This window comes from Trachymyrmex septentrionalis, unplaced genomic scaffold (genome assembly GCF_001594115.1).
Source record: "Trachymyrmex septentrionalis isolate Tsep2-gDNA-1 unplaced genomic scaffold, Tsep1.0 scaffold86, whole genome shotgun sequence".
NCBI lineage: Eukaryota > Metazoa > Arthropoda > Insecta > Hymenoptera > Formicidae > Trachymyrmex > Trachymyrmex septentrionalis.
Window position 1 is genome coordinate 598,924 of NW_017306049.1, and position 12,046 is coordinate 610,969.

General features: G+C 26.6%; 1 protein-coding gene across 4 annotated transcripts in view; it reads left to right on the top strand.

Annotated features, from left to right (window-relative positions):
• LOC108755222 overlaps nucleotides 1–12,046 on the top strand; it is a 163,704-nt gene that overhangs the window by 149,971 nt on the left and 1,687 nt on the right. For all 4 annotated transcript variants that reach the window (XM_018498117.1, XM_018498116.1, XM_018498119.1 and 1 more), the window contains one exon: nucleotides 2,325–2,387. In XM_018498117.1, coding sequence (XP_018353619.1) covers nucleotides 2,325–2,387 — 63 coding nt within the window. The remainder of the gene's footprint in view (nucleotides 1–2,324; nucleotides 2,388–12,046) is intronic.

Sequence of the window (12,046 nt, forward strand, 5' to 3'; positions counted from 1 at the left end):
TTCTCTTTGTTAATTCAAACAAACCTGTACTGTACCATTGTATTACTTTAAAACATAAATCAGCTAATACAATAAACTACACTGAATACCGCTGCACTTCAAATAAAAATAGTGATCATCAGTCAAAAGCGATTATCAATACTAAACAAAAAGAGGACGCTTTAATGTATATTTCTTAAACTAATTCAAAAGATTCAGTGAAAATGAATCAGAAAATGTACATAATGTTGCAACTTCTATTGCAAGAGTACGCTAGTGATCAAATTCACAGCGATGTATGCATGCGAGAAAAAGTATTTGTTTTGCGTTTGTAAGCATCATTTGTCCTTGTTTAATATTTGATAGACAACAAGGATGTAATAATGCTAAAGGCCATGGTACATAGAAAAACTTAAAACGTAAGACTTAAGCGGTAAGGAAATCAACATGTATATAAATTCGCTACTGCTCACGCTGCTGGTCTTATGATCTCTACTGTGATTGATCGATTTGCTTATTGCTTAAGTCTTATGTCTTAAGTTTTTCTATGTGCCATGGCTTTAACAGCGTGTGAGCGTGCAAGGCAGACGCACTTAGAGTGAGCAAAACACAGACTTCTATATATTACACTAGACTAACTCTGCCAAAAATTTGCCAAAGATATACACATGCTCAAAATAAGGTCCACACCAATCCACGCATTTAATCATAGAGAGATATACGAAATCTTGAACCACGTACGCGTTCGCTGGAAGATTAATAATACTGATAAATTTATTAAAATCTGTAAATAATTTTATTGCGAAAAATATTACCGTAAAAATTATAAGTGTGAATATACGCGCTCGGGAGATCTGTGTTCGATTACCTGACCGAAGTAATACTTTTCGCAATAAAATTATTTACAGATTTTAATAAATTTATCAGCATTATTAAGATTTTTCCAAGATACCTGTAATCATCAAATAAGTGTATACTACTATTATAATTCAGAATTGCGAAAAAGTCCAAAAAATCAACTCGGTGTGTAATTTTAATGATATATAATATCGAATTTAAGCACTTAAGATCCAGCTTTGATTGTTAAAGGCTTTTATTTTTTATTAGTTGTGTGTTCATATGTATGATCCAATAAATTCTTTCTTTAATACTATTTAAAATATTTTAAATCTTATAATCATATATCTTTTCCTATATTTTTAAATATATATTTATTTTATTCATCTCTATTTCACGATGAAACGGGATTTTAAAATAGAAGACACACCTACTATGAATAAAGTAGCCATTCCGTTTCGAATAATTGATGTAATGTATTATTGCTCCTTATCTCAACTAACTTATTCAACTTCCACATTCGTTGGGTAACATATACATTGCGCTATTACACATTTACTTACTTACTTTCGATTACTGTGTTTTTTACAATTACTAGTCGGAATGCGCCTTACTTTGAGAAGGTTTTGCATGATTTCCCTTTTGCTCGATTGTCATGTTGTTTTATCAACGCATTTTTTTAACTTTTTTAATATATTTAATTCTATATTTAATTTATTATTGGATCATCAAAATTAAATTTCTTTACAATATATATATAGATTTTTAGATACTTGAATAATGGAAGTTGGTAATAAATTCTGCTTTTAATTACACACACACACACACACACACACACACACACACACACACACACACACACACACACACAAAATACATGCACATACATTTACGTATACAGAAAGAAAATATTCAAGACAAGTCACCTTAATAATAACCTTAATAATTTATTTTGTTAACAATAACAAAGTTATTGTTAGCGAAAGAAAAAAATACTTTAAACGACAGAAATCTATTTGATTTCAAGGGAGATATCCGAAGAGATTTTGATTGTAATTAGAAAGGATAAGGACATTTCAAGGTTATCAACATATTTTTAAATGGAATGAGATGTTTTTTATTCCTTTCATAATAAAGAATTTTAACAATGAAAAGCATATAATGATATGTCATTCGAAGTTGATTACGAAAGAAATCATTTATTTATAAATGAAAAAATTATTTCCTTACTATTTTAAATACACCATATTATTACATGTTCAAAACAATATTTTTAAGCATCGATGCGTACTCTAAAGCGATTTGATGGAATATAATACATTTTTTTAATTTTACTGTTACTAAACATGAGTATTATTTAAATGGTTTATTAAGTGACTCTTCTTGTATACATACACATATACAATATGCATGCATGCATAAATAAATTCTATATACATATATTGTACATATTTTATGTTTGTATGTTTATATCTTATCGTAATTTCGATTATTCTTTGCTGTTGCAGGAAGCGGTGGCAAAGATGGAAAGAGCAGCAAAGATAATAATTTACCCTCTGGTCCTTATGCCGGTAAGTTGCATATGTATTTTCTTATATTAATTATAATATTTCAAATACAAAATTTTTAGCAGATTTTTGATTTTTTAATCTTTTTGTATGAATTATATTCTTTGTATTTTTGAACTATATTTTTTGAACTATATTTTTCGATTCAGGACTACTGTTCCTAATTTAATGTTGAATTCATTTGTAATTCAATTCATTTTGTAAATCTAAAAATGAAATAACTAATTAGATACTAATAATATATAAAATGCACTGGAAAAAAAAGTGTTCAATTTTAAGATATTAAAATGTTTTATTCTTGTATCTCCATTTTTTTAAACACTTAAAGATATTTTAGTTTTAAACTTTTTCAATAGACAAAACACGTATTTGTATTTAAAATGCAGTGTTTTAAAACTAAAACATTTTTAAATGTTTAAAGCATGAGGACAAAAATAAAACACATTACTTTTTACAATGTGCGTCCTATGTTTGAAGACGCAGAAAGTTTCATAATATAGATTATTAGACAGTAACAATAAAATACCATTATATGTACTCGTAAATGTATTAATCACTGGATATCTACATCTTAAACAAGGATTTTGAAGCAATCTTTAATCCTTAATACGTACATATGGTTGGGTCATTCGTGTTCTGCACATTTCTTCTTTTTTTGTGAAGTAGAAGAATTAAGTAATTAGTTATACGATAAAAAATAATATGTATTTGTCTTGGAAACGCTTCTTGTCGTTTGTGTTGAATAAAAAGATACATAAATATTTAAAAATAATGGGCAAATGAGAGTAACTCCACAGAAATCATTGCATAATCTTATAAAATATATTCATGTCTTCATTAGTTTGCTTTTACAATGAATTTAAACGTTTGCTCACTTTGAGCAAAATAAAAACAATAATCCAATGGGTATAAAAACCAAGACCGCATTAGATTTTATTCAAATATGTAACGGATGCAGCCTCAAACTTCAATATTTAAGAATGTAACTGTTAATTAGTTCCAAGACTAAAAAACCCTGCTTCAGATGAGAATGTAATAACCATAATGTTCATATAAAGATCGTAAAGATAAATTATCTTAATTTAAAACGTCTCATTGCAACTGTTCTCAACAATATACTAACTGAATTTTTTAACATATTTGAGTGTTAATTTAACATAATATAATTATGTTATTTAAGGATTTTATGTTAAATTGATTTTCGTTTCTTAATGTCAAAATGACACAATTTATGAGTAAGAATAAGTAACATAAAAATGTTTTAAAACGTAAATTTTAGGAAGAATGAATAAAATATGGGTTGATTTAATATATGTAATTTTCATAAATGTAATTTTATTAAAAAAGTATGCTTTTACGATTTATCAACTGTGTGTATCAATATTACCTTTTTTTTCATTCTTTTAAATAATATTTGAGTAAACTTTTAGTAAGCTTAAGTAAGCTTCTAACATATTCATCTTATAACTTATGTCAAATTAACCCAAAAATTTGAATGGATCGTTTGGGACGCAATTTATATTAAATTCGACATATTTTTTTCTAACAGTGTATATATAATTTATATAGAATTTTTTTAAACACAATCTTCTAAATATTTTCTAAAGATGTAAATTTAAAGATATAAATTATGTGTAGTAATTTTTGTATATTTATTAAAATAATAAAATAAATTCAGAATACGAATGATCCATCGTATAAATCAGAAAATCATCATGCATACTAAGGGTTAATGTGCTTTTTCTTAGCAAGAAACCACAAACTCTTAATCTCAGTGTTAGGAAGTTAAAGAATCACAGCGATGTACAGCCTTGCGTAACAAAATTGTCTAATTCATTTTCATCAGATCCTCGTGGATAATATTTCGACTACTTCTTATTTGCTTTCTTTCTCTTTCTTTCTTTTTTGTTTCTTTTTAGCAATCGATTCGAAAATAGCCGAGCGTGTTCGCCTTCTGGAAATTTCTTGATGTCATAATCCGTTTCTTCAGCGAAATAATATAGTGATCCATCGGTCCGTGAATTTTACACTTTAATGAGACTTAATACAAACCTCCGCCAATAAGCCGGTATTCATAGTCCATTTTTATTTTTAAACCGTAAATAATGTTTTAAGATACTAATATAACTCTTTGGTTGATTCATGATGTCTTAAGACTGTACTTAAGACGATCTTAAAGGATCAATTATTTTAATACTATATATAAAGAGCATCATTGTCAATATGAAAAATAATTATCTAAAAGAGAATTAAAAAATGAGCTTGATTTTATTTAGCTCAAATAAAATATTTTTATAATTGTAGTTTTTGGAAAAAAAGAAAATGAATATTAGAAATTGTCAGTCACCAAAAAGTTACATATAGCATACGAGTACATAATTTCAACAAAGGTTAATACAGATATTACATATAAAATGAAATGATTATAATTAAAAGACTAAAATAAGAATTATCAGTTCTTATAATTATTTTGACGTCCAATATGAATTTGACTTGAAAAGTTTTCTCTAAAATTATAAATAGAATATTTAGAATTTTTAACTAGAATATAACTTTTTTAGAAAGCTTTCCTTTCTTTTCATTTAATATAAAAACTTCAAACTCAAAAGATTAAGTTTATGATTAATATGCAAGTATTCTTGAATTTTTTCAAATTTTTTTAAACGTTAGTTTTCTTTAAATAAAAATTATTAAAATAGCTTAAATCTTATAAAAAGGAGGAGAGTGTTTAATTAATCTAATTGAAGACATTAATTTAATCGCAAACAAAAGATAATAAAATAATTTTGAATAAGAATTTTTAAAAACTGTATAGTCATATGAAGGAATGAACTTTAAAGTACACTTTGGAACTAAAAAAATTTTACCATATTATTTATGTATAAGAGTATGAAATGTTCATAAATTATACTATTTAGATTATATATTGTACGACATAACTTCAATGTCAATTAATCGACGTCATGGAAAAAAAAACAGCATTTTTTTTGTATTTTCAATACATTCCTTTTCTTACATTTTATTCATTATTTATTACGTAAAAGATCAAAAACTTCTGTATTAAAAAATATGTACTCCCCTCCTCTTTTTTTTAGTTGGAGAACTTAAATAACTAACTGATCTCTCTATGGTATAATGAATCAGATGTTTATTATGACTGTAACGAAAATCTTATTAATTTTAATCTTTATAACAAACTTTTTAATGGGATTGAAAAGCATTTGTCAACATATTTTATTTTAAAAGAAATAAAATTTATGTACAAAATACTCATTATGAGCAATAACTGTGGCGTGATAAAGTACGTTAGAAATTTTTAATTTTAAAGTTTTTCAAATTATTATGTAACAAAGCATACTAGAATTCAATATTATATTTAATATTAAAAAAGTATAAAAAACGATTATTCTCTTTCTCGGATTTGAAAAAGTTGTTTTTTATTAAATTGAGATTGTTATATTTTCTGCTAAATACAAAATATGTGATTTGTAGCTATCCCTAATCTTGATCACTAGAAGAAAATCAAAGAAGCTCTCCTATTTCATCGATATAATCGTACAATCTGTTTTATATTTGGTCCATAACCGAATTTAGTGCGTATCGTGGCATGAAATAACTTTAGAATCATGGTGTGTAGGTATTCCAAAATATCGCGGTTCTCTCGACACACTCACTTCTTCGTTTCTTCTCCGCTGTGGATCTAACGCGTCTATTAATATTCATCAGTTATTTTTGGAAACGAGTGCTTACGGAGGCCTGCTTTTTAATGTGCATAAAATTACATCGTCCCCGCGCATTAAGACATTCAATGAAAGCCCGTGATCGCTCTCGCTGTGTCAACGTATTATATCACGAACGATCGTCGCAACTTAAATTATGAAAAGATACCGATAACTTTAACGATGTGATACAAATTATTAAAATTTATTAAAAATCAAATTATTAAAAATAGAGCAATGTAAAAATGTAAAAAAGTTAAGTTAGAATTAATTTATTTAACATATACATAATAATTAATATACAGGATGTCCAGAAAATCGACTACAGTACTTCGGGAAGTGATTTGAGATCCAAACAGAAGGAAAACAAGTTATATAAACGTAGGTTCGGAAATAAGAAGTTTCGAAATTATCGCTACTTGTGTGTTAAAAAATTGATCTTATTTAATTCGATTTAAATACCTGTTTATGTTTATCATTAATTCTAAAAATAATGTTATCATATTTATAAATATCATAAAATTAAAAAAAAATTAAAAAAAAAAAAAAGGCGTGAATTATGCCTTCACGTGGTGCATCCTGGGTAACGCAAAAATAGAATTCAAAGTTATTTATATTATAATACTATAAAATAAATCATTATTACGAATATGAGATTATGAAAAATAAATTACGATTTTTTTAACATAAATGTGGCTATGACTCGGAAATAATTTATTTCTCGATCTATGTTTGTATAACTTTTTTTCCTTCTTTTTGTCCAAATTACTTTTCAAAGTAAGACAATTTTCCGGATATCAATATAATAATAATAATTAATATTATTATTAATTTATTATATATTGTCTGATGCACATATTGTCTATTATACAAGGTGAATCAGTTAAAGCATTTTAGAGAAAAAGATTTTATACAAAAGTTGTTTGATTTAGAGGGAAACACAAGATGGTGCCATTAGTTTGATCTTGAGAAGCTGTTTGAAGATTACGTAAAGGTCATCATCAATTTCTTAAATGGAAATCTATGTATTTCATTACATATTCTTATAACTTACCTCGAGAACTTTCCACTAAACACTATAATAGAATGTTTTTTTCATTAAATACTTTTCGAGTTATAAGGCTTGAAAATTACAGTGTCGCCGGTATTCGCATCATTAAAGGTATCCGACAAACGGTTAAAATCTCTTGAATGTTGTTCAGGATCATAATCTAGGTAACATTTATCAAGCTCAAGGCCATTTGAAGTTGTTTCTCTTATTTTCATTTTTGCACAAAAAATTCATTTTTACGCTAATACTAGCACTGTAACTTTCAAGCCTTGTAACTCGTAAAGTACTTAATGAAAAAACATTTTATTATAGCTATAAGAATATGCAATAAAATATATGGGTTTTTATTTAAGAAATTGATGATCTTTGTGTGATTTTTTCAAATAACTTTCCAAACTCAAATTAATAGCACCATCTTATGTCTCTCTGTTAAATCATACAACTTTTGTATGAAACCTTTTTCTTTAAAATGCTTTGTTTCCGAGACATAAATTTGTAACAATTTAACTGACTTACCCTGTTACCTATTATAAAATTAAGGACAGAATTTTCTATAAATATAAAAATCACATATTTTTTATTATATGTATATTTAACAGTATCTATAATTTAATAAATGAAGTCATTACTTTTTGATATTTTTTACTGCAAATCGTAAATAAAAATTATTGTTTATTAAAATTGTTGGAAAATAACTCTTTAAAGATTTATATATCTATTATTATTCTAAATACTATATAGAATATAAATGTAATTTTTCTTTCACATATCTATTTTCTAACATTGAATATAGATAAAATTAATGTGTTTCCTATATACTTGACATACCTTATCGATAACCTGCGATAGCTCAGATAGCGATAATTTCATAACATTCCGTAGAATTTTTCGGTCTTTTTATTTGCACTTTTATTAAGTTGTGTAATGCAGAATTGTATTGAGTTAATTTTGAATTAATTTAAAATTCGACACTTTCTGAATGTTAAAAAATTTTCTAAAATTTTTCTATAGAACTTTTGGATGGCGCATAAACGCGGATTTGCAAGTAAGAAAATATTAATAGCTTGACCTGCTTGGAACGCGTCCAATAATAGTAAGTCATTCTATATAACTGCGTTTAGGTCTACTTACAAGGATGAGACTCTTATATTGTAAAAATTTTATTATTAAGATTTTGAACATTAAAATATATTCAAAATTTATAAAAATAAAAATATAAAAAGTAAAAATTGAATTTTATGGAATAGTCTCTTATTTTTATATATATATGTGTTCTAAACATAATTTTAAAAAATAAAAAAGAATAATTAGTTCAATGTTTCATGACATTACATGATTCTTAATTCGCTAACGAGCAATTTATTACTAAAAAAAAAATTTTAATAATGTAAGTATTTTACATTACTAATGTAGTGTTTTAAGCGAAAATTCTCGAAAATACAGTAATCGTTTATGTGGTTATTCTTGACTATCTAACATTTTGATAATCGATGTCTGGGATTTTGTTTTATCACTACTTCCGGTATTATTATACCATAAATAAGGAATTGATATTATAAGTTAGCACTCTTTACAAAAATTTACTAATAATTACTAAATAACAAACGATTTAATTCGATTTCAAAATTACTTTCACTCGACTGAATCAAGGAATTCGTATCTTCTGTTCTCAATATCATGAGTCTTGCAATTTTCTGAAACAAAGTCATAGATCGGTATTCAGAATCCATTCTTATTTAAGAACTTAAGTAAAATCTTAATTAATGTCTTAAGATGTTAATATGGCCCTCTTATTGGCTCGTGATATCTTAAATATTAAGACTTTAAATACAAAGCGCCTTCCCGGTCCGAGTGTTAAGATGTTGAACTACTATCTAATATACATTCAATTAAATTGAATTAATATTTTTCGCAATAAGTTTATTACAGTTTTTTAAGATTTGGGAGAATTTGGGGGGATTATTTGTTTCAGATTGATTGTGTGAATCCGATAATTTCATCGGCTCTCAATTTATTTCTGAAATATTAATTCAATTTAATTGAATGTATATTAGATAGTAGTTCAACATCTTAATACTCGGACCGGGAAGGCGCTTTGTATTTAAAGTCTTAATATTTATATAGACGGTCTTGTTTCCAATCATATTGATATTTTAAAATTGTACTTAAGACAGTCTTAAATATAAAAATCAATTATATATACTGACCTTAAAATAATAGATTTTGTCGCATTTGGGACGCAAGACGTCCACCACTCCATCAGCTGATGGCTACGCGAGAATGACACGTGAGTGAGTGAAGCAAAGATTTCATTGAGAGTTTTCGTCAGGATTTAACGTGCACTTTTGAAGTTCCTTTTGAAGGAATCGACCACGGTAAGACAGGGCTCGGAAAAGCTGTACATGAACAGGGAATCACACGCGCACGACAAACACTCGGGATACTGCGCGTGAGAGATCGGACACACCCTGCGTTTCTACTTCGTATGGATATACACTATCGGTATTGATCCACACGCACCGGCTCTCTTCCATAGCAGGGTCCTATCTTCCTTCCTTCCTTCCTTCCTTTCATCCCTCGACCGTTCATTGGCCTACCGCTCCAACATGTCATTTTTTATTATTTTCTCTCTTCTTTTTCTCTTTGTTTCTTAATATTACCTTTTAATGTCAAGAAACAAAAAGAATGGATCTCGATCGTGGGTCAAGCCTTATTTCAGTTTCCAGAATATTTAGAAAAATTTAGAAAAAAATTATAAATTCGAAAAGGTTTCTAAGTTAAGTCACAATTATAGAATCATCTGAAATGTGAAAACTCTCGAAATTGTCAACAAAAATTACAAACGAATACTAATGAGAGTTATAGCGATAAATAATGCACAATAGTTTTGTTTAAAAATATATAAGTTTATTTCGGAGACGTTTCGGCTTTTTTTCAGGCTATCTTCGATATACAGTGATAAATTCAAATCAGTAATCAGGCAAAAACATAAATTATCCACTCAGTTATTTAAAATCAGTTAATACTTAGAAAGTTGACAACAAACAGAGAATCGATACAAAACTTATGTTCTGTAAAATGATACAACAAAATAATAAAAATTTCCAATATTAATTACGGTAAGATTCAAGAAAACCTTTTCCCTTTTGATCCTTTTTGTCAGAGGAGTAGATAACAAAAAATAAAATAACATAATTTTGTTAATCAAATGATCCAAGAGAATTAATAAATAAGAAAAATCGATTTGTGTCAAAGTACAAGAAGTAAAATAAGCCGAAAGTAAAATAAGTCGAAAGTAAAATAAGCCGTATATATTAATAATACTATATGTATAAAAAAATAAAGTTATACATAATATATAGGGTTGGGAAGTAATTCATTACTTGTAACGAAATTACAGTTCGAATTTTTTTCACTATCTCAACTACATTAGAGTTACTTTTTCATTGCCTTAATTTAATTATGTTTTTTTAGTAATTAGTAATTGATTTAATAATTGCTTTTATAGTTAATTTATATATTAAAAGATTTGTTCGTGTCGCACATGCTCCAACATGTTTCAATATGCTTCTACAAATAGTAAAACGTAAATATATAATGAAACATTTTGAAGCCTCCTATATATGAAATTTAATTCAATATGATTCAAGATACAAAACAAGTAAGATTTTATAGAATTGATGTTTTGTATATTGCATCATAATATATACGTCACAGTCATTATGAAAAAATAAGATAATGAAGATGTTTATACATCTCAATACAAAGTATATGTAGATGACTTGGGACAGTGCAGGTAATTTGGGATAAATCACCTACATTTGCGGTATATCAATGTATCTTTATATCAAGATAATCAGTACAAATTAAAACTGCCGATATAATTAAGAAAGATTCCATCGCTTAAGCCAAAATTTAATTATTTCGTGATCTAATTTAAAATAAAGAATTTTTTTGTAAAATTATACAACATATTATTGTATATGTAATTATATAATTTCAAGAGGGATATCATTGCCATAGAATTACTTTTCCTATTTTTTGAATAAAATTGTATAACATGTAAATGTAAGTTTTTCTTTGATTGTTCTAATGGTATCGAAGTTAGGGAAGGTCCCATTAATCTACATTCTTGATTGCACACATCGGTCAATTTTGATTATATTAGGTGTAGTAAAAAGTCATCGCGTTTTTTTAAAAGACATCTATCAGTAAAAACCGCAATTACTTTCTTACCAACAATATATGTACATATATCTTGATAGAGTAAAGTTTCAGCTTTAAAAATCTCTTTTTTAAATTATACGATACGACAATTTTTAATGGAGTTATGAGCAATTAAAGTCAAAATAATTCTTTTATTTAATCCGCGATAACTCAGTAATCAAAAGTCGTAGGAATATTTAAAAAAAACGATTTTGTAGGGAAAGTATCAAGCTTTCACAATATGTAATCGAAAATTTTCTCAAATTCGTTTTGGACACGTTACAAATCCACAAAGTGAGAAGAAAATTTTTCGTCTTTTTCAGCTCGTAGTTTTTGGTATGTAAAAATTATCAAACTCATATAAACTTAAAAAATGTGATAAGCTTTTAAAAGTAGAGATTTCAAGCTTCAAAACCCTTTTTTTTAATTTGAATTTTATTCATTATTGACGAAGATATTGTATATACAACTTTGAGCTAAAAAATACGCGATGACTTTTTACTACACTAATACGAGTATATTTCCGCAAAATTACAATATTTTTCTCTACAATTATCATCTCTATTGATAATCTAACTCGGACTATAATATTAAAATTGCAGTTTTAAATAAAAATCGAGTATTATTAAGTTTTAAACATATATATCTGTACGAAATATATATTAAATTTAATAATATATATATAT